Here is a 22,850-nt window from a genome sequence, read left to right on the forward strand (position 1 = left end):
AATCATAATATTATATAGAGTAATCAGAATACTGTTAACCTCTTAATATCTGCTGGCTGTTTAGTAGTGTTGCAAACATTAAAACTGTATAGAATACTTTAAGTTAGCAATGAAATGGACTTTGTGAAATTAGCTCAAATTAATCGAAGACACCTAAAGGGAGGGAATCCGTGTGTGCTGATACAGATTCCAGCTCTTTCATTATGTCAAACTGTTGAAATCTGACACAAATATATTATCGTTCCAGAGGAAACTGGATCCAGGTGGCTCTTTGTTATCCCAAAGAAACATCGTTTAAAATCATATCGGACATAAACCAGCGGCAGACTGGGAAGGTACACAGTGTGGCGCACTACACACCAGCTGCATCAATAGAAGCGGTGCTGGTGAACTCTGAGAAAAGGCTCTTCTACTTTGACAGCAAATCAGGGTAAGAACACCCTATCATTACATCAAATAACTCTGACAATGGTGATAACAACAAAAGGATAACATACGTCACATGCTGTGTCTGTCTGCCGCCCTTACTGTGTTCAGTGACAGGGAACCAGTGTCATGGAGAGGTGTTATTTAATGGCACCAATAACTCCTATTGCTGGGTTATTGTTTTGCTTCAGTGTAGGAGAAACTCTATGGTGTCTATGGTGATTATGTTCTAAGAAACTTTTTCTTAACTCTTTGAGAATGCACGCTTCAGATTTTAAATGTTACAATTTTCAATATATTGATATATAAATATATTTCTTAATGCAATTGAAATCTCATCTCAGACTTGCTTTGCACAGTACTTGAGCTATCCTTGTGCTTGTAAATATGTTACACAAAAAGGATTATTAACATTGTCCAAGTATAACTGAACCAGTGATTGAACCCCCAACTTACCATTCCAGATGTGTGTCTATGCTAACCTATTGGTCTTGCATTAATTGCATCATGTCAATGTTTTTTAAAGAAAGCCCTGGACTTGATGGTTCCTTATCTCCAGGCAGTGTTCAGTGTTTGGTCCCCAGCACCAGGGCATTCGGCTATATTCTCAAATACAGTGGTTTATTTCCACAATTGGTGAAATACTAGAACCAAAAAAACATTTCATGCAATATTTATTAAATTTAATAAATAATAGGTTTTCCGTAAAAAGCCGAAATGGAGCCGAATTTTTGTAAGGCAATCTCTGTACTGCGCTTTGGATTCAATGATGCAGGAGCTCAAATTAAATGTACAGCTCTGAGGGCTGCTGTGCTTCTTGGTGGCAGAGCATGCTTGAGTTGTTTGCCAAGCTGGGGTTCTCATTGCTAGAGCTATTACATTTCTCCATCTCCTGACTTTTGTTTCATAAGCCTTGGATCGTTTTCTTTATTTGTCAATGTTTTACATTCCATGGGTGATAGATGCCAGACGTTTTCATGCAAGTTAATATTCCAGACCCTTATAGGGAGAATCAGAGACACTGAATGTGAAAACAACGGCAGATGGTATTTAGATAATATCACTTTGTTAGGTTTAGGTTCATGATAGATCTTATATATTATATAGATAGATATGGGTCGGTAATATCACAGTATGTGGAGACCCATACACAGATTTAACATCAGAGTGTCATTCATGTGTAACCTTCCTCCAACATATCATGTCAAATTACTGTAGTTTAATTCATGAAGCGGGATCAATTATATTTGATATAAAAGATCTACTGTTTGTTTATCCCTCTTGTGTATAGCTGGTGAATAGTAGAGCTGTTTAGATAATAGGAAAACCTATTATTTATTCAACGAAACAAGACCAAAATAAAATACACATTTTGTGTTGGCAGTGTCTTATTAATGTTGTATGTTTTTATGGATTAATCAGCAGCTCCTAATTGATCGGCACCTTCTCCTCCTTCTCCTCCCAATCCGCAGGTACCTATTTCTACACATACAGGCCACTCACCCTCGAAAGGGGCATAGCTACTGCTCCAAGCTAGGCTGCGAGCGCGTCAAGGTTCTGGCACGCATGGTTTCCACGACGACCGTGAACTGCCCGCCTAATCCCTTCCCAGTGAAAAGCAGCAGGAGCCCGGCCAAGCGGCTCTCCATGTCTCAACGCGTGGCAACTCCGTGCAGCCGCTGTGGAGCCCCGCAGGTGAGAGCCTGTGACTGTGCTGGCAGTCAGCCACGCTGTCAAGGAATCAGGTGCAGGTGCTGAAAGGCATATCACTGATGTCAATCTTCTCGCTTGCTTGGGTTGTTTTGAGGACATTAAACAAAAGCTTTTTACAGCTTGAAACTGGAGGTTGTATTGCGTGATTTTAAAGTTGATGTTTTTTTTTATATGACATCGTTACTCAAAGACACTCACACAAACATAGCTTAATGGTTTGAGTATGAAAAAGCACATGTATCTTTTTGTAAGTTCAAAACTATAAGCAATGTATGAATAGTTTTAATGAAGGGGGATTTGCACAGTAAAGAAAGCAGTTGTCTCTCCGTCAGGGATGAAAATGTATAACTTGTGTAAATGTCTGTCGTATCATTTTAAGAGAATGTAGGACAGTTCTCAGGTCAGAAAGAAGACCAAGGCCTACAAGACCACTTCTTCAGATTGAGAAAGAACCACCAATGACTGCTGTGATTGGCATCACTAAAGCTTTTTCACATCGTACCTATTTCTAGTTACAAATTGAAGCCTATTCACGTTTACTGTGCTGTCACTGAGTTCTTGACCTGGAGCTTGGGTGGGTGTTCTTAATAATCAGTCACTGTTTGATCTTAGGTTGCCATTTCCAGTGAACCCTACAAGGAATATATGAGAGTGCAGGTTCTTTCTCTGAGCAAAGCGAACATACAAAACGGGCTTGAATCTGCCTTTATTAAGGTAGGTGTTAAGTGTGTTTCATCTTACAGAATGAACATGAATGGGTGTGTGAGAAATACATATACTGTACAGAATCATCTCCTAATACTGAATTTTAAAATAACATTTCTTGTAATATATATAAATGGGTTTGAAAGGAGGTATAACTGAAGTGTACAAAAATAAAAAAAATTTGGATGTACACAAAGGGTTTAATTGATTAAAAAATATATATATTTCGGGACGTTTCAGACAAAAGCCCTTCTTCAGCTGTGTAAAAAGAAAAAAATATACCAATTCGAATGACGTGTAGGATTATGCTCTTTTAGATTCATTGTGGTGATCAGTATTCTAGATCGTAATGTTCAGTGTTTAAAAGTTGCATTTTGTTTAAAAATATAATTGTACGTTATGTACCGATCTGTGTAAACTGCAATATTGAATTTGTGAAAAGGTTCACATGTAACATATTTCTAAAAGATAAGGGGGTGAAAATCTTGAAAAGTTCTCGTTGCTGAACAGGTCACATGAAGACAATGCAAGCAGTAAATTAAATAGTATTTTAAACTGCAGTCTGCTGATTCTGTTTCAAAATATGTGCACAAAAACCACCAAACTAACCTGACCTGACCTCAGATCCAGCATGGAATGTAAAAACTGACCAGCAAATTGGTGAAAGTACTCTTTATCGTCTGCAAAGGGACCCTGACATTGATTAAGGAGCTCTTTGACAGATAGGCTGCCAAAGGTAGTAAAAAGAAATGAGCACGAATCAGTGTGGTTAGCAGAAATGCCAGGATATTTCTCCACATACTGTAGTCCTCCACTAAATGTTTTAGGTTTAATTGCAAAACGTGTTTGTAATGTACTGTAGGTCTTCTGTATGTCTGCTGTGGAAAGATCTTGACATACAAAGCAAACTTGTTGAACTCTCTGACGGCATTTATTAAGTCATGTTGAAACCCACTCAGCCAGCTTCGCTGGCAGTAACTCTATCGGTTTGGCTGGCACCCTGCTGTTGACAGGTAAAAATGAGATTAAGAAAGGCAACAAGGGCTGTTCAAAACAACCCGGGGATCACAATGTACTACTCACTGTGATGCAAAGGTATTTAGCAGGTTGTTGGAGACAAATTAGGAGGCGACATTCGTTTTTCTGCAGGTAAACCGATCATGATAATCTAAGATACTGACTGTGAACCTTATTCATAAACCTTTATACGGTAAGTATCCATTGTTCATATTTGTGTAAAATAATTATCCCATAGTTTGTCATTGATACTTTTTTTTTTGCAACTTGTTTGTTAAAATGGAAAATATCGTAAAGAAAGCCAATACTGTTCTGAAGTTTTAATGCCATTTGTGTCAAAATTGCAGTTAATTTATTTCTGATTACTGGCTCCTCAAATCTAGACGTAGTTGCATCAGTATAACCATAACCTTGGTATACAGTTAAAGGTTATATTTTGTTGTTCTTTTTTTGCAGGTTAACAATGAAGTATTTTTGTTTAAAAAGCGGGGATTGTTTTTCGTGGTGGTTGATGCTTGCACTGGAGAAATTAAAAGCAGACGGCACATTGACATGCTCAGTGTTCCCCAGGCTACCAGCGCCATCGATGCTTACATCATCTCCACAGTCAAAGAAAGGTCAGCGACTACTGGACATGCAGTGTAGGGCAATAAAACAGTAAAAATATCACTTGTATTTTTCTCAGTGGAGCTTTCATTGTATTAGCAGAGTACTTCAAGACAGTGGGGTCTGTTCAATAGATCTAAATATTGCTGTCATTTTAAATCATTACAAGAAACTGACTTTAATATTTTGTTTTGATGAACATTCAAATTGGGCGTGCTGTTTTGTGCACAAGATGGCCTCTGTACGCAGAATAAGATGTACTGGAATTCTGGCAAATACTTACACTGTGATTGGTTGATTTCTGCTTGTAGGTCAATAGTTTTGGTGTGTTCCAGAGATATCAAGGACCTGCCGATAGACTCTGGACTTTCAGCATTCATGAAACTAGGCTCTTCAAAGTCCATTGGACTCTTCAGGAAAGGTGATGTCATTGTTTTCCATTTGTCTTTCAGCTCCCCAGTTAGGAATGCTGACCGTATTGTGTTTCAACAAGAAAGGATTTGGGCTGTGTATCTGATACAGCATGACTCACTCTGGGTGGCTCAGTAAACAGAAAAACGGAGAAAAAATAACATTTGGTTGGGAACCGGGGCAACAGCCTCTGTGCAAATATCAAAACCTGCCATGGTATCCGGTAGCGTGGGTTGTCTTTAGAAGTATTATGCATTTACATTTTTGGTGAAAATAGCAAATAGGAAAACATGAAATGTGGAGAAAAAATGCAATATATTTGGTGATTATGATTTTTTTTATACTGTAGATCTATATTTTAGTTGCATAAAACTGTTTGAATAAATGAAGAAATCTTGCCTTCAATGGCACTAACTCACAGGTGTTTAATTTAGTTAAATAACATTACATAAAACAGATGTGGGGATTTCCTCTGTCTAATGTGTCCTGGCATCAAATTAAATAAACAGGTCCAACACACTTTAAGGGCTTGAAGACAAATATCTGAGCTTTGCCTAGAACATTGCATTAGAGCATCACGTGCTGTAATTTTGTTGACGGAATATTATTCCAATTGCTTCAAATCCATCTCCCCTTTTTTTCAATGCAGGAAGTTTTGCGCTGCTGGGTTATAAGGGCCAACCCAACCCATCCTGGATTAAGATTGTAAACCGAGCTGCGGGGCTAGAAGCTGCCTCGTTCCAGCAATACGTTCCTCTGAACCTGAATGAGTATAAATGTCCTGGCAGGGAGAGAGAATACAGAAAAGATGAAAAGCTCTTGAGAGGGCTGCTGCAACAGAACCAACTGGAGGGCTGGAGAGGCCCATAACAGAGAGGGCTGCTGTAACAGAACCAACTGCAACTGGAGGGCTGGAGAAGGCCCATGACAGGCACAGAGCTGTTCATCCACATTACTAATCTCAAGCACCCCTGTATAAATAATGAAACCAAATTAATAAAATTACAAACAACAAAACATTCCTTGAACATGTGCTTTTTCTTTTTTTTCTTTGTGCTTCCGAAAACAAATCAGTCAAAGGCTTGGACCTGACAATACGAGTTATCTGCCACTGATTTTTAGGTTTTGCGTGAAAACAAAAACAAGATCATTCGATTTAGTAAGAGCATTCTTCGTTCTTTATAGGGTTTAGTAGTTCTAAGCTGTATAGCTAGCAGCTCATCTGCAGAACACAATGCATTCCACGTGGTGTATTCCTAGTTTTAATAGTTTGTATATATATACTTTATATTATACTGTAACTCTGCTATTTCCTTTAGGACTAATAAAATGGGCTTCATGCTGATCAGCTGAGAAGTCTATTCGCATACAGACATGTTATTTATTATGCTTACTGACACCTGCAGTAGCTGCAGCCCAGACAGTGACTGGAGGTTTTCCGTGGTGACTTTCATCTTATCGGGGGGAGGAGGGGGGGGGGGGTTGCTCCTGCTAGATTTACAGAATGTGAACTGTATCCAAATAAATGAGACTGTGTCCAATACTGTGAGTCAAAAGCCATCGCTCTCCCAGGGGAGGTGTCACAAGGAGGGAAACTAGACACATTTCAAAGCTTTAGATACTGTTGGCTTTGACTGACTTGGCTCATTTTAAAGGCATTTTTGGAGAACGTGGTAAACTAAATAGTATTTTAAACTGATTACACCAGTCAGTTATTATCGGGCGCATAATAACACATATTGCATTGCATCACCAGATATTTCCTATCAGGGTATTTTTTGAGACTGTGGCTACAGATTTATTTATGTTAGTTCTATAGAGAGCTACTTAATTATGGATAAGGTCTAGATGTTCATAAGGTTTAAAAGCACATAGAGCAGCAGCACCTGACCTCGTAGGAGGGGATGGACAATAGCCTGCAGTCAAGGTTTTAGTTTCATTTATATATCCTGTTTATTAAATAAGATATTCCAGCATGCAGTTGTACAATCAATATGAGTCATGTCACCAGGCCAGTGTTGAATTGTATGAAGACTCTTTTGTTTGTTCAATATAAATTTATTTGTCTGAACCTTTTATTTTGAGATGCTTTATTGGAGTGTAAGACCATGCATCGGGCCTCTCCTGCAGTTCTTTAATGGAGTACATAACAGTCAAACGAGAAATGTTTCCACTGTTAAGATACAGTAGCTGCTTCATTGTTGACCTTGAGCCTTTGAATCTTAGTGTTTTTGTTGCCCGCTTCAGCGAGGTTAAAAAGTGGTTCTAAATTTCCATTAAAAGTGACTGTGAAATACTTCAAAACATGTCAGGTATGCTGAATGTTTCAAGTGTTTCACAGTAAATGAGTTCATTCTACATGCATATTTCTCCAGTAAACCTTAAAGCATAAAACTACTGTAAGTATTTGTGGGAAATCCCATTTGTGTGTAAAATGATGCAACTTTCACTGCTAAAGAATGTCCCTGGCTCATCTCTTGTTCATAATGTGTAACTGTCCTGACTGACTCATTCAGATGTGGGGTTATCCACTTGTCCTTTTGGTAGTTTAAATGACTTGTTAAAAATGTGTTGCTGACATTATCTATTGCTGGCAATCTCAGCAATCAGACCTATGCTACTATATCTGCACTGAGCTGGTTAAACAATTGAATCTGTATCTCTTCCAACAGGTAACACATTACAAGACCTACATACTTTGTATCTGTTGGTTTGTGGGATTCAAATATTTGGTCTGTTTGGAGCACATTTAGCATGAGCCTGGTTGTTCAGATTGCTGGCAGCACCTGATGATTTCAGTAACACGTCTCCACAAGATGGTTCAGAATGAATGGACAGGGTGCGGGACATATGGACATCCCCACCCATGTCATCCTTGCTACCAGCTTGTACCAACCCAAGTTGAGCAATGTTATTTTCTTTACAGGTACTTAAAACGTCTAGAAAGGCCTGCATCCCATGCTCCCTGAGATCATAGACGACCGGGCAAAAATGAAACCAGTCTCCATTCTGTTTCTTCTCACAATACTTCTCCGGGCTGTAAAAGCAGGTAGGTGTCAAATAAAGCATTTGTATTACTCGTATGATTTAATATTCCACTTAGTAAGAAAGGTTATGCAATGTCTGAGCAATTAAAAAGGTTTTGGAACTGGCACTTGACCCCCTCCCAAGAGCTGTTACTAACCACATCTGTTAGGTTATCAAAAATGATCCATACTGGTTGCTGTCTCAGTGGAGTCAGAACCAAATAAGAAGACTACAAAGTTAGATGATAAGGGTTATATGGCAATGTAACTTACGGAGTATTCACAACATCTTCATATGAAGTTGATTCCTTTATAACAATTTCCAAGTTATATATATTGAACATTGTATGTGTTGAGTAGCCTCACTAAGGCATAAATAATGCTGTACATCTTGTTTGTGGAGTTGCAATAAAGAATTACAATTCTGAAGGCGGTATCAAAGACATGTGAACACGGTACATATGCTGCATTATGTAGGTCAGCTTCAAACAAGGCATAAGAAAGACTCTACAGAGATTTTATTTTAATGTAATTATCTAGGCTGCCTTAGAGATCCAGTGAAAAAATAGAACTATTAGGTTTTTTGTTTTTTTTTATTCCTTTAATGTTTGATCAAATTAGACTACATGGAACCAGTTGGTTAACTTTAGCTGTTTGCACATACAGATTTGGATTGGCAGGCTGTGGGTTGAAACCTGGGCCAGGGTTGAGTCAGACTACATGAAGATTCTATTTTAATGCAGTCTGGAGCAAGCTAGGGCCTGTCCAGGGGGTACATACAGTAAAATCCTCATGTTTAGGAAAAAAAGGAAAATAACTTTAGAGCAACAATTAACTTCTTAATCCCGGAGCCGCTCCTGCAGGAGAGAAAATACTCTGTGCCAACAAAACAAGCTGTGGGAAGTTCATTGTGAAATGTCTGTGGTACAACCAAGTGCAAGGCTTTGTATGAGACATGCTGCGTCTTTTGGGGGAAGCGGCGAGAGCAGGCAAGGCAGACTGACCCATTAGTATTCTCGTTCTAAGAAAAGCCAAATCTCAGAGACCAAAGTATATTAATGGCACGAATTGTACATTTTTGTCACGCTAAAAATAGTTTTATAGTAATTGCAAACAGAAGTAATACAGAACATTTTAATTGCTGTTCCTAATTGTAAACATACCTTGTACCCAGCTTCCAGAAACCATCCACACGCAAGCTGGCAGTTTCTATAATGATGGCATATTATAGAACTCTGACATGGTTATGCAATTTTGTAAAAGCAAAGTTAGTTCCAGAATTGGCTCTTTGCAGTTTTGTTGTGTCTAAGTATAACTTTTAATAGGTCCAGAAACAAAGCAAGTGGGACACCCTGAATATTAACAGTTATGAGCTAAGAATTAGGAGAGTTTGATGGGATTTAGATGCATTAGTGTTGGATTTTAATCATTATTTGCCACAGTAATACCCAGACCTTTGTTGTAACATGCATCCTTTAGTAATTCTTTTTTAAACTACAGAGTTTAGAGACTGACATATATACCACTAATATCAGAAAGAAAGCTTATATTTCAGTGGTTTCTGGGGGAGTTCCGCTAATGTTGATTTTGGCCTGTTCACACTTCTCCTCTTAAAATATTTCAATTTTGCACAACAGGGGCCATTTTGTATTTATTCTAAACAGTATTCTTGAGTTACCTGTTGGAAAGTTCAGGGAAGGTTCATGTCTTTAGTCATATAAACATTGTCATGTCAGTTGGAAAAAGAAACCTGTTTTTCAATGTGCGTGTTATCATATGCTGTGGGCTGTCGAAGTGTTTACCTTTTCAATAATTCAATATTTAATCTCAGTGCACACTTCTGATGGTAAGCCACTGAAGAGCACCTGTAGTGTAAAGCGATTGTTTAGAAGATGGGAGAACTTTACACTATAAGCAAAGTCTATAAGCAAAAGAAAAATGTAATGAATCAGGAATATTACTTTTTAAAATCAAGTTGAAACTAATAACAACATCTCTGTTTCAATTGTATCACATCATATAGATTCAAGCCAGACCCGACTGACACATTTCACAAATGATAAAATCGGAGAGATATGGGAGATTGTTAAAATAAAAAAAAAAATGTATTTGATAGAGAAGAGACAAATATAAAATGTAGAAAAAAATGACAATAGCCTTTGATAATGATTCAGCAGAAAATGACTGTAGGCTGAATGATCCTCTGTCCTGCCTCGCTGCATTCCAGTGCTGTGACCGAGAGGCTGTTTGCATTCCCAATGTCCCAAGTAAAGCACATTTTAAAGGGATGGAGAACCATGTGTTCTTTTCCAGCAGTAGCAGTTAATGATGCTCTTTAACTTGTATATAAAACCACATTTATGTTGTGGTTTATATTGTTATTTTGTTATGTGGTTATATTCCTGCACCATTACTGAACCCTGGCATTGTTTGATGCTAATACGATTGCAACCCATAGTGACAAATGGTGGTAATTGCAGTTGCTTCTTTCAAGGTGATTTCTTTTTAAATAGAGTACACTTGCAAAGCAGTGTCAGAATATTGGCACTGCAAGCTCTATTTGCAAGCTCAGATCTTGATATTCACGAATATGATTGTATTTGTTGGTTTTATAGACTGTCCTGATGAAGATGAGCATCTGCAGCAGTGGATCCCCGGGCATAACGAAGCTCACCACGTCCGCATTGGCTACGACAGGAAGCTGCTTCTCACCTCCTCTGCCACCGTCCACTCAATCCGAATCTCTGACGGAGGTACAGTAAGATGACATGCTGACAGTACACCGAGGCTGACTGGCCCTTCAGATAACGGGTTGATCCGGGGACTGTGTAGAAAATCACAACAACTTCCCCCTTTTTATTTCCCTCCATACAAAGAGGAATGGCTCGGTGTTAGACATTACCATTGGCATGCTCACCTTAAACAATCAGCTTTAATCAGAGCTGTTATTGGAAAGTAACCCTGTTTGTGACACGCTTTATAAGGAATTACAGGACTCCCACTTTTGTAAAACATTGCTTAATCAGGAGTGTGCATCTGTACCAGCAGAGGCAGACATATGATTAATTAGCTGTGGATGGGCCCTTCTAAGCCCAAATTAAACAGTGTGAGCTACTCGCCTCCTTCACGTCCAGAGTACACAACGGCACTCTCGAAGCATGGGTGTGAAAAAATAATCTTTTAATTGAAATCAGGCCGAGGCATTTGTATTGGCACAAAGAGCATACTTGAGAAAGAATGTTTTAAACAGCCAAAGATGGGATTTGATTTCAGTCTGTGTCTCCCTCAGCTAAATGATATGGGGCACTGCCTTAAACGGAGCCAGGCGAGGGAGGAGTAATCGAGAAAAACAATATTAGGAATGCAACTGAATATAATGGGTTCGTCTAAAGTATCAGAATAAAATGTCAGGTCAAGTGAAAGTGAAAACTGAGGAGACAGACGGCATTATCATGTGTGCAGTGATGTTTAACAGCCTTATTACTTACAGTGGTTGCGCAAAGTTGCCCCCATAGTAATCTGCATGTATTAGGATGTCATTTTACATTGGGGTTCCAGTGACATGTATAACCACAATGCCTCAATAAAATGACAGCCTTGTTATGTACTGTATTGCCTGTGTTATTAATAGCTCTCAGATTAAAGTGTTTTACCAACATGTAATATAGAGTAGAAGGGAGAAAACAGCATAAAATAGCATTTGAATGCATTCCTCTCCATTTCTGTTTATTTCTCAGGAAAATTAGTTATTGCAGACAGGGGACAGCCTATTGTTCTGAGGACAAGACACATTCTCATTGAAAAAGGTGGAGAGCTGCACATCGGCAGTGAGGAGTGTCCTTTCAAGGGGAACCTCTCTATCATCCTGTATGGAAGGTATGGCTGACCCATTTACTGCGCCGGTGTATGCTTTATAGCCATATAACATCTATGGAAATGGAAAGCCATTTATTGTATTTGATTTATTGATTCAGGAAGTACAGTACAGACCTTGCAATCAAACAGTAATTTCAGCATTCAGATGGTGGAAGTAATACCCTTAGAAACAAGCTACTCATATTGACATTTCAGCATGTGCATTGCAGATCAGATGACCCAGAGGTGGCTCACAGCTACTTTGGCCACAAGTATATTGGTGTTGGCACTGGGGGCACGCTGGAGATTCATGGAGAGAAGAAACTGTCCTGGACCTTCCTGAACAAAACTCTTCATCCCGGGGAGACGAACGAGAACAGCTACCACTTTGAAAAAAGCTGGGGCAGCCGAGGGGTCGTCGTCCACGTCATCGATCCAGAGACAGGGGAGGTGCTGCATTCAGACAGGTCAGTTAAACATGGTGGGGAGAATCCAAACACGTCACATGATCTCTGAGCTTTCCATGCAGATACTAGTTCAGAAGTTAAGTAGTGGTGTACGTCCCGATTAAAACAAGCAGCTCCAGGGGAAGTTTAAAGCAATACAACATGGAACAAGCAAAATATGTTCTTGAACAAACACCAGCACCCCATGAAAAAAAAAAAATCTTTTTTTAACCATGTATTTTTTTTTGTTATTATGTTCTTGTTTGGGATTTGATTAAAGTCTTGTATAAGTCACTGCATGTGATATATGGTGCTGTTTCAGGTTCGATACCTACAAAAGCAAGGATGAAAGCAGGCGCCTAGCCCAGTACGTGGATGTGGTGGAGGATGGCATGATTCTAGCGATGGCTGTGAACGACGAGGGATCCAACAACCTGGAGGACTTGGCCAGGAAGGCTCTGTTGAAGTTAGGCAGCAGGCAGTTCCATCGACTTGGATTCCGGTATGCAAGACCCGTTTGATGTCTGCCAGGCTTTTAGATTAAATTAATATTTATCAGAACTGTCAGTGGCACAAATGGCTGTAAGCATGGGCAGGCAGCATGGCTCTAAACAAAGATTCACATTGTGATTTGGGATCAGTTGAAGTCCTCAGATCTTGGCTTTCATAGAAAAAAAAAAAAAAAAAAAAACTACAGCAGCAGCTCCACATGGGAAAGATCTACTTACATACATTAGCGTTCTACTTGCCCACCCCTATTCTAAAGCATTAGGAGGCCACTAAGAATAGAAAAGTGTAAATGTAGGTCTACAATATTTTTAGATATGTTAATGCTTTGTGAATACAGCCCTAGGCTTACTAATTTGCAAAATAAGATCTAGGAGTTTGATCAAATGTCCCTTTTAAAATCAGCAAGGTGCAGAGCCCACTGCTCCAATCTCTAAAATGTTGCTTATTTCATTGAATCCAACTGGTAGTATTTTATTAATTAAACTTGAATACATTACTAACATGTTGAAAGCTTGGCAGCATTACTAGCTGTGAAATATTTTTTAAAGGAAGTTCAAAACAATCTAGCACCACATTTGGAAATGAAGTGCTGTGTTTTACAAGCACATGTGGAAGTTTCCGTGTGATATTAGCCTGATGGAAACCAATGAAAGAACATTGAAAAAAAAAAAGTGTTCCATGGAGCCATACAGTATGTCCTCAGTGAACTGCCAAGTCATAAAACTGCAGTTGTTTTTCATGCGGTCTGCCAAGAAAATGTTAAGAGATGATACTGACTTATATAACTGAAGCTTGGGGGTGCTGCACCTTTATTGCAAATATCGAAAAATTTAAAAATAATGTTGTCGAACTTAAATGATGTACATTTTGTCACCTGCTTTTTAAAATAAGATTAAAAACCATTTTTTGTATTAATTGGATGTGTGTCATTTTAAAGGGATATGTTATCATGTTATCTTTTACTATTTCTCAAAATTGTTTATATTGTTTTGTTACTATCTGTGAAGCGCTTTTGAGGTGATTATCTTGAAAGCTGCTATATAAGAAATAAAGATTGATTGATTGAACAACTGTGAGAGTACTTCTATGAATGTTCTGTGAGAGAACCATAATGTCCATTGTATTTTCTAAAACTAGTCTTGGGACTTCAATGTCCAAAACGAGCTTGCATGGACCAAGTATCTTGAGAAAGTAACATTTGGGATTAGCCAGAGAAGACATGGTATGTGTTGCTCCACAAGAAGTCATGTGCTTCAGTATCAACAGCATTCCTGGCACAATGTGGGATTGCTTATGGAATAACAATGGAATCTAACTTTCCCCTCTTTGGTTCCTTAGGCATCCATGGAGCTTTATTACAGTGAAAGGAGATCCCTTCACTTCTACTGAGGATCATGTAGCCTATCAAGGTAAATTACTTTTGCATTGCATGATTATTATTATTTATTTATTTCTTAGCAGACGCCCTTATCCAGGGCGACATACAATTGTTACAAGATATCACATTATACATTATTTCACATTATACAGTTATCACATTATTTTTACATACAATTACCCATTTATACAGTTGGGTTTTTACTGGAGCAATCTAGGTAAAGTACCTTGCTCAAGGGTACAACAGCAGTGTCCTCCACTGGGGATTGAACCCACAACCCTCCGGTCAAGAGTCCAGAGCCCTAACCACTACTCCACACTGCTAGCTAACAAGGTTAGCTAGCTTAATATATATATATATATATATATGTGTATACTTTTCATTGTTATTAGCGGTGCCTGTTTGATGTTCTGTGTTTCTTATTTTTAGGAACCAAGGCTTCAACAGAAGCCAGATCTTCAAAAGTGTTCCAGTCTGGATACGGAGAGCATTTTACTGTCACTGCATCAAGCCAATGGGTCCAAGGTAGTAGCTAAGTAACTGCTGCTACTAGCTGTGAAATCTCAAGCAGCTTAATAAATTAATCTTTACATGCACTGTGTGTTTTTTTTAATGCAAAGAATAACAGCTACCGGAGATTGTTGGATAGCTGTATGGAATCAAGTGTACTCGTCAAAAAGCAATTATACTTTATAATAGTGACAGCAATCTAATTATAGTGCACATTAAGATGGTTGCACATGTTAAACTATTCTGCAGGACCGTCCTTGGGAAATGTTCTCCACTGTTTTGAGCAGCTTTTTATAACAATGATTTCAGAGTAGTGCTTAGTAGGATAATGCTGAATAACACTGGATACATAGTAAAAGCTATATTAACAAGAAAGTGCTACAGCTTATAAAACTATAAAAGTTTACCACAGTAAATGTGCACAGTATTTTCGGAATTTTCCCACAGTTATACCATACATTTACCATAGTTTACCGTGTTTTTTAAAATATGCTTTACCATACCTCTCCTGGCTTTACAATGCTTACCTATGTTTTACCATGCTTTCAGTGTGCATTATTTCATGTTTGTATGCTTTCACTATGCTTTATTACACTTTGCAAACCTTCTATACGGGCTAGGTGACAGAGATCACACAGGGAAGAGAGTGTACCAGCTACACTGAGCATTCCTAATTGTCTCCATGCTGGAAAGAGAACGTGGAATTCTTTAGGGGCTTTGGCCTGTGTCCTCAAGTCAGTGACCTTACTCGAATGAATACATTAAAAAGGGATCTTTAACATCTGTATCACAGATGCATGCTGTATTTGCTGTATCACTTGCCTGAGGGCTAGCAATGGCACAGTGGTGTCCTGATACTCCTGGAGAGGTGTTAGTAATCCCGAGGCAGAGCTTAATCCCACTGACCTTGGGGTTCAAAGGTTATCATGCTGCTCCGCAGCCTGTATGATTCCTTTTCTTTGACTATGCATATTCAGTGTTCTAGACCTCACTGGGTGTTTCTGATGCTGTGTTGCAGAGGTGGAGTGGACCGAGTGGTTTGATCGGGATGATGAGAGAGGCTCGGGCGACTGGGAGAAGCTGTCGGATCTCCAAACCACTTTTCCAGGGAAAATCTGTGCCAGCCCCTTGGACATTCAGGTACTCATCCTAATGTAAATCCCATATACATTACGGAGGTCTGATGTACTGGATTCAGCTTGGACGATGGCATATATTTCTGTTTTGTGCCCATCGGATCTAATCCAAAAATATATAATCTGGGTGTAAAGATGGTGAGCCACAGGTTACAACATGGCTGTAATAGAAGGGAATCTAAATTGGGTCTTAGACCTACAAGGGTTTCAGTCTGTAACAGGTAGATGGGTTACTGTAAATTTCCCTTCCTCTTGTTGCAAACTTCCACCCAGAGCCCAGATCCAGATCGCCAATTTAATGGCCCATTTCTAAAGACATACGTCATAGCCATATCTGATCATCATTTAACTGAATCTCAGCATCAAAGGCAGAAAGCTTTCCATTACATGTTTAACCACTCGTTATGAAAACAAAGCAAAGTGCACACTCGATGACAGAGGCTTGAAAACATCCTTTCTTTTTTTTTTTTAAACGCTGATGTAATATCTTTCATCTTCTATTCTAGGCAGCCACCTATAGTGGAGTCGATTCCAATTTAACAGATGAGGTTTTCTACAAAAATGACAAGGATTACGGATTTGTGTGCCTTAATAAAGATCAACCAGATGGAATCTGCAACAACTATAAAGTGCGCTTCCTCTGTGGGAAACTTGGTATGTGTGGCATGTTGGTTCTGTGTTAAATAATACTGCTGTGCTGTAGACTTATCAAGAGAAGAAAAAGCACTGGGACATGGTGGTGGTGACCCAATGTGCTAATCGGAACCAGACACTGCTGGTCAACACATGGAACACTAGTGCTGGGACCTGGAGACCTAGCAGGGTCTCCTCGTCTGGACTCGGCTAGTGGTAAAACCTACTGTACATGTAACACAAGCTCAGCCCTTTAATGTGAATGGAGCTCTGTGTACTGGACTGTAGAGAAGACTGCAGTTAAACTGCAGCTTGCAGGAGCACTAGATCACCAGACTCAGTAGCTGATAAAGTAGAAATCACTTTTAAATTGTATTGATACTGCAGACCTCTAAAGGCCTAGAAAAGGAACTTTATTACCAACACACCAGAACTGTTAGTTGAGTGTTTAGTTACAGTAGGGTTTCCTTTGTGCAAAGCTACTGAGTGATGAAAGTGTTAAATATGAAATGACTGATTTTAGCATTAGCTATGAGACTGTTCAAGGAAAATCCATGGGGCTGAATTGTTTTTGTGACTTTTTAATAGGAGTGGTCAAATGAAATATAAAGGAACCCGGTGACATGAGTCAATACATTTACTCTTTTGTAAATAACCTGCCATTAATATGCAATAAATGACACACCCATAGTTTGTTCATGGTTTATTGTTCAGCGGCGAATGCAAAAGGCCCTTTTGTTAACGCTTCAGATGGAATGTATTGTAGAATGTTTTTCACACTGCTGCTGAGCACAGCCTAAGGCGTCACCTAACTTTAATTATCGTCAACTCCTTTTAGAGCACTTGTTCTGGTCAATTTGTGCCAGCATACCATCATATTTCGGGCAATACTCACCTAAAACATCAAAGGCAAGGCGGGTGCCTAAAATTTTTCCACACTTGCTGTTAATGAGACAAGTCAAGGCCTGGAGATAGAGTATATTTGCAAAACATGTGAAACTTGACAGCTATAGTTTCTTACAATTTCTGAATGTGCCTGCATTGATAACGTTTGTTGTGTATGTTTATTTGCAGTTAGGCCACAAGTGACTATAACGATCGAGACCCATTCAAACACCACAATACTGGAGCTTGCAGAAGATGGGCAGACTTGGAAAGCAGGGGATACCATAGTGGTCGCCAGTACAGATTATTCCATGTACCAGGCTGAAGAATTCAAGATACTGCCCTGCCCGGCATGCGCATCAAACCAGATCAAAGTTGAAGGTGTGTTTGTTTTCGAATACTAGTATTATTATTATTCTATTAACAATCTTATGAAATATAATGCTTCGGCCAATTCCCAAAGTCTGTAGTGGAAAACGGTAACCCCAGGAGCAGGCATGAGAACATATCTTGAGGGGTCACTTGAGGTCGCCCGGCATTTCTGTAGATTGATCTTTCCCACTGCTGGAAGGACTTAATTCAAAAGTACAGTATTGATCTAAAAATGGATTCACTCATTCTTTCATCTCTGTTTCAACATCATCAACCTTCAAGAACTTCCAAGCCTACAGTTATACTGCAAAAAAATAATAAATTAATAAATTCTAGAGCACTTTTCATTAAAACCTTGCTTGGCCGAAAAAAACAAAACACTCACACAATTACATTAAACGTGGCTAAAGTATTAAAATACTGTAATTTACAGTTTAAAAAAAAAAAGCTGAATTGCTTATAAAACACTTTGAACACAGTCAGTCTGCGTGACGTTTTTAGTATAAATCTGCCTTCAACCCATGGGCATCCAGCAGGAAAACATAACCCTAGTTTTACCTGCCAAGGATTGTTAAAAATAAATGTCTTGGAAGCCAAGGACAATATTTTTCTTTTCCATTTAGGCAAACTGTAATTAGCGGTTAACATGGGAAATTAATTTGAACTTTCATCTCGCTGTAATTGTGGAGAACGTTAGCGGTTTGTCTTCCCCCTGTAGACATGCTGCTTCAGGAATGTGCAGCAGGTGATGCCACATTGCTTTGGGTGATTTAGTTATCATCGCGCTGATCTAGGGTTGATTTCATAAAGCATGTTGAGAAACGCACTGGACTGCTTATGCTTTTGAGAATGTATTTACGTGTCTGACTCTCCAGCAGAATTTTGCGTCATTATTAGGGATGAGAAAGGGAAGTGCTTATCTTATTGAGTGTTTATGGGACGGTTTTATCCCTGGGAAAAACCATGGAGAGCTGCACTATCAAACTCTGAGGTCGTTTCTAACTTCCACTGATATAAATCCTATTTATGCAAAATTGATTGGAAAGAGATCCGGTAGAAAAAGCAATACTGGTAAACACCATGTGAAAACATTTAAAAAAGAAAAAACTGAAGGGCACTATTTTTACCAATTTGTTTTGGGGCAGAATGGACAGAAAATTAAATGAGCCAAAGTAAAAAGCTGCTCTGAGCTTCATAACTAGCTAATATAAATAGAAGTGGCAGCAGACTGACATATTTTAAGATTTGTGTTGGCCAGACAGTGGGGTTCAGCTATTGGAAAATCCACGTCATACATTAGGAACTGTAGGAAGTGGCACATCCTGGAGGATGATCAGTAAAAATGAAGAATGTGATTCAGCTGGCTGTCCAAACTTTGAGCCTGAAAATATTCATAATTTTATATTTGTCAGTCAGTAAATTGGAACAGATCAGACTATGCTTATTTAAATATTTTATATCAATCGTAACTGGAAGGAGCTTTCACAATCTGTAACATTATGTGCTGAAAATCTAATATACAGTACTGGCCAAAACAACAACAACAATTCTCATTTCTATAGTGCCTTTCAGGCTGTAATTCTGCATGACATCTTTCCTCTTGGATGAGTGTGTCTGTTTACAGGGCATGTCTTCCTTTAATTAAATTGAACAGAACCCATCATATTAATTCATCCCTTGTGTGCTCATTTTTTCATATGCAATAATTCCTACATTTGGCTTGCGATGGTACAGAATAAGGAACATTTGTCTGTATTGGACGCTAGAAGTACTTTGCTGGAAAAATGAAACCACTTGTGGTTATGTGTGGGTTTTGAAGAGACTCCCTTTGCAGTAATAATAGTTATGAAGGCTTTCCTGAGTGGCACATGTACGTCTGTTGTTAGCATCCTACAACTATCTATAGCTTACTGGAGTACGTAGCTGATCCACGTTAGTGGAGATGCTTTTTTGGCCCAGCATTAGAAGTCTATTTTTTGTTGCTTGGGTCTTGTTTTCAGTTCATGCTTCCAGCTTTTGCTTGTCCTTTCTACAAACATGTACTGTAAAGCTCTCCCAAAGCCAAAGGTGACATCCTTAGAGTTTAGCATCCAACTCCCAGAGCTTGCAATTTGTTCATCATGATCTCAAGTTATAATGCTTAAAGAACATGTTGTATTTTACTTACAGCAAATTGAGATAACACACCGCAGGCTTTAAATATCATTTCAGTTTCATTACAGTCCTCACATAGGCTTGTGGCATTTGAGAATAAGAGGAGATTGAGGAGCGCAGGAGAAGAAGTGGTTTCTCATGTATTGTGCTGTAGGGGTCCTGATATCAATAGAATGTCATGAAACTGTCCATTAATCTTAGAAGTGATTTTCACCAGTGCTGTAAAGTGGAGATACTGTGAGTCAGAATGAAGGCTTTCGGAATGGATAATGCACATGCTTTGCCGGAATGTTTAAGTAAGTTTTTGACAAGGTATAAATTGGCTTTTGAAATCTTTATCTAAAACTAACTAGGACAATCCCAATAAACCTTCAAGCAACTGTCATTCAGATAATAAGTAAACAAGTCTGTTACCTCTGCAGTCCTGCCTGAGTGTAGTTATTTTTATAATGCCTTACTCCTCACCTTTTCCTCTCAAACTGTTTCCTTTAGATTAGAGTTTATATTCGGCCACTGGTCCTGAATGATATCACATTTTAAATCCACAAGTTTCAATCAATTTGCTTTATTTCTGCTCACCATATGCTTTTGCTGCTTACTGCCTGGGGGCCATCAACAGAAATTACAGTCAGCTATCTCAGTTGTTATACTAAAAACGTTACATACATAAACAAAAACAATTATAGAATTGTGTTATTCCTTGACAGACTTTCATGAAGCCAGGTGGTGCTGTGTTCCCTCGCTTATATTCTTACAAACAAATCACACACTGCCTCTTAGTGGCCAAGAAACAAATCAGATGAGAGGAAGGAAATACTGTAAGACAGGCTTCCATAAGGGATATTAAACTCCACAGTGCTGCACTGAAAATGAGAATGCTGGTTTAGTGTGCAACAGCCTGGTTAAACAATGTTGAAATAAATGCATGCTTTACTGTTACTGATAACACCAGTGATGTTGCGTAAAAAATAAAAAAAATAAAACAGTCATCTTGTTTATACCCCAGTTAACAAAAAAGGGCATAATTGAGCATGTAGTGAACCATGGGGTTGTCAAGGACCGTAACTCCTTGACAATGTAGAATTAAACTTTATACAGTATATTACATGCTCAATATTACCAGCAAGGCATGGATCCCAGCGTTCCAGAGAAATGAGCATTTCTTCCATTCTCTATCTGTGGAGAGAATCCAGTTGTTCCTTCACTATGAGGGCTGCCAGAAAAGACTAACCTGCCCCCTTACCTTGTTCTTGCATGAATTATACTACCTTAGTTATTTTCAAAATCTGGATCAGCCTGGTGCCAAACCCATAATGCAGGAGCCTAAAGACATGTATTCTACTGCTGGTCAACGTGGAAAATAACAAAGAATATTGAATACTGTTATCAAAGTTTGTGTATTTTCAATGGACCATGACACCACCCCGTGATTGATTGAATTAGATTTTAGGTAGAATGTGATTGAAGTTTACTTTTCCAAGAACATAAATGGGAAAGTCAGTTATACATTTTCTTACATACACCTTAATATAAATTAGATTACAAGAATTCAGCGTCGATTCCTACAGCGGAGCTGAAATATGGTATTGTATATGTTTCAGGAAAAGCAAAGTACCTGCATATAGGAGAGGAGGTGGATGGAGTGGACATGCGAGCAGAAGTGGGGTTACTGACGCGAAACATCCTGATAAAGGGCGAGATGGAAGCGCAGTGCTACGGCAACGACGCCTGCAAGTTTTTCGACTTTGACACCTTTGGAGGACATTTAAAGGTACTGCGAAACCTGCTTGACTGCGCGGTCGTGTTTCACAGTGAGAAGCAAGCGACACCACAAAGAAATCTGGCTTAAATATTCATCAACCTTATGATAGCCAGATGTTTTCAATAAAACGTGGTTGAAAAACAACACCAAAAACAGGGCAAATAAGCATTACATTGCATAAAGAGTTTGGTATTGTTCCAAAAATGCTTCACAATGCCAGAACTAAAAACACTGCTCAACAGCAAGGGTCATGGCCTGTTATTGTTAAATGATATTAATAGTGTATATGTTTAATACAAGGCTGTTTATTACCATAACATTTGGTATAAACATGACTACAAATATTATACTCACTAGTTATAATCAAAGAGCATTTCTCTTCAAAGGAATGTTGAAATCCTATTTTTACACACATTCTGCATGTCCCCTTGAGAATATTCAGTTTCTTAACCACAGCATAAGGACAGGGAGCAGTTTTAGAAATAAACGAGCACACAAAGCGCCTAAACAAACTCCTTCTGCACAGTTGCGCTTCACCTTTGTAACATCCGCTCTGCTGCCTTCCAAAGCGCTGATTGGGATTATTCTGTTAACTGTAATCCCCAGGTAGAACACGGGTTCAAGGCTATCCACATTGATGGGATGGAGATGAAGCACATGGGGCAGCAGTTGATGGGCCACTACCCCATCCACTTCCACATGAATGGAGACGTGGATGAGAAGGGGGGCTACGATCCCCCCACCTACGTCAAGGGGATCTCCATTCACCACACCTTCTCCCGCTGCGTCACTGTGCACGGCTCCAACGGACTGCTGGTGAGCGATGACCTGAGAATGGATTTCACACAGGGGGGATAACGACTCTATATGGAAACAGTAGTTATCCTTTTACATAGGGATTGACGCACAATATCATAATTGGATACACGTCAGCATAAAAGCTACATGCAGAAAATATAATTACTCAGTTATTTATTTATTAGGATTATTTATTATTATTCAATGCCTTAGGCCTACAAGTAAGTGCACGAATTGCCATCCCATCTTCTTTATAATCATTTTATGAACCATGCATTTGAGGCCAGCCCACTAAAGCGCTTTGTGATGGTGGTCCACTATGAAAGGCGCTATATAAAATAAATATTGATTGATTGATAAATAATTTTGATACCTTACTCTTATTAAATTGTTTCTGAATGCAACACTGCAGTATTACGGTCATTGCCCGCCCTAAACAGAGGTTTTAAATTCTGTTTCATCAGTCCAGATGTTTGGTTATTCTACCCATATTGTTGTTTACAGTAT

General features: G+C 38.9%; 1 protein-coding gene and 1 pseudogene across 1 annotated transcript in view; both read left to right on the top strand.

Moving 5' to 3' along the window:
- LOC117427753 (cell surface hyaluronidase-like) overlaps positions 1-6,258 on the top strand; it is a 29,573-nt pseudogene extending 23,315 nt beyond the window's left edge.
- LOC117427752 (cell migration-inducing and hyaluronan-binding protein-like) overlaps positions 1-22,850 on the top strand; it is a 51,625-nt gene that overhangs the window by 18,566 nt on the left and 10,209 nt on the right. Inside the window, exons 2-13 of the mRNA XM_034046012.3 lie at positions 7,805-7,927; positions 10,520-10,657; positions 11,642-11,780; positions 11,990-12,226; positions 12,528-12,707; positions 14,054-14,124; positions 14,523-14,618; positions 15,622-15,743; positions 16,246-16,393; positions 17,447-17,638; positions 21,385-21,554; positions 22,152-22,361. Of these exons, the coding sequence (XP_033901903.3) occupies positions 7,837-7,927; positions 10,520-10,657; positions 11,642-11,780; positions 11,990-12,226; positions 12,528-12,707; positions 14,054-14,124; positions 14,523-14,618; positions 15,622-15,743; positions 16,246-16,393; positions 17,447-17,638; positions 21,385-21,554; positions 22,152-22,361 (1,794 nt within the window). The 5' untranslated portion in view covers positions 7,805-7,836. The remainder of the gene's footprint in view (positions 1-7,804; positions 7,928-10,519; positions 10,658-11,641; positions 11,781-11,989; positions 12,227-12,527; positions 12,708-14,053; positions 14,125-14,522; positions 14,619-15,621; positions 15,744-16,245; positions 16,394-17,446; positions 17,639-21,384; positions 21,555-22,151; positions 22,362-22,850) is intronic.

The sequence above is a fragment of the Acipenser ruthenus genome, chromosome 21 (assembly GCF_902713425.1).
Source record: "Acipenser ruthenus chromosome 21, fAciRut3.2 maternal haplotype, whole genome shotgun sequence".
Classification (NCBI taxonomy): Eukaryota; Metazoa; Chordata; class Actinopteri; order Acipenseriformes; family Acipenseridae; genus Acipenser; species Acipenser ruthenus.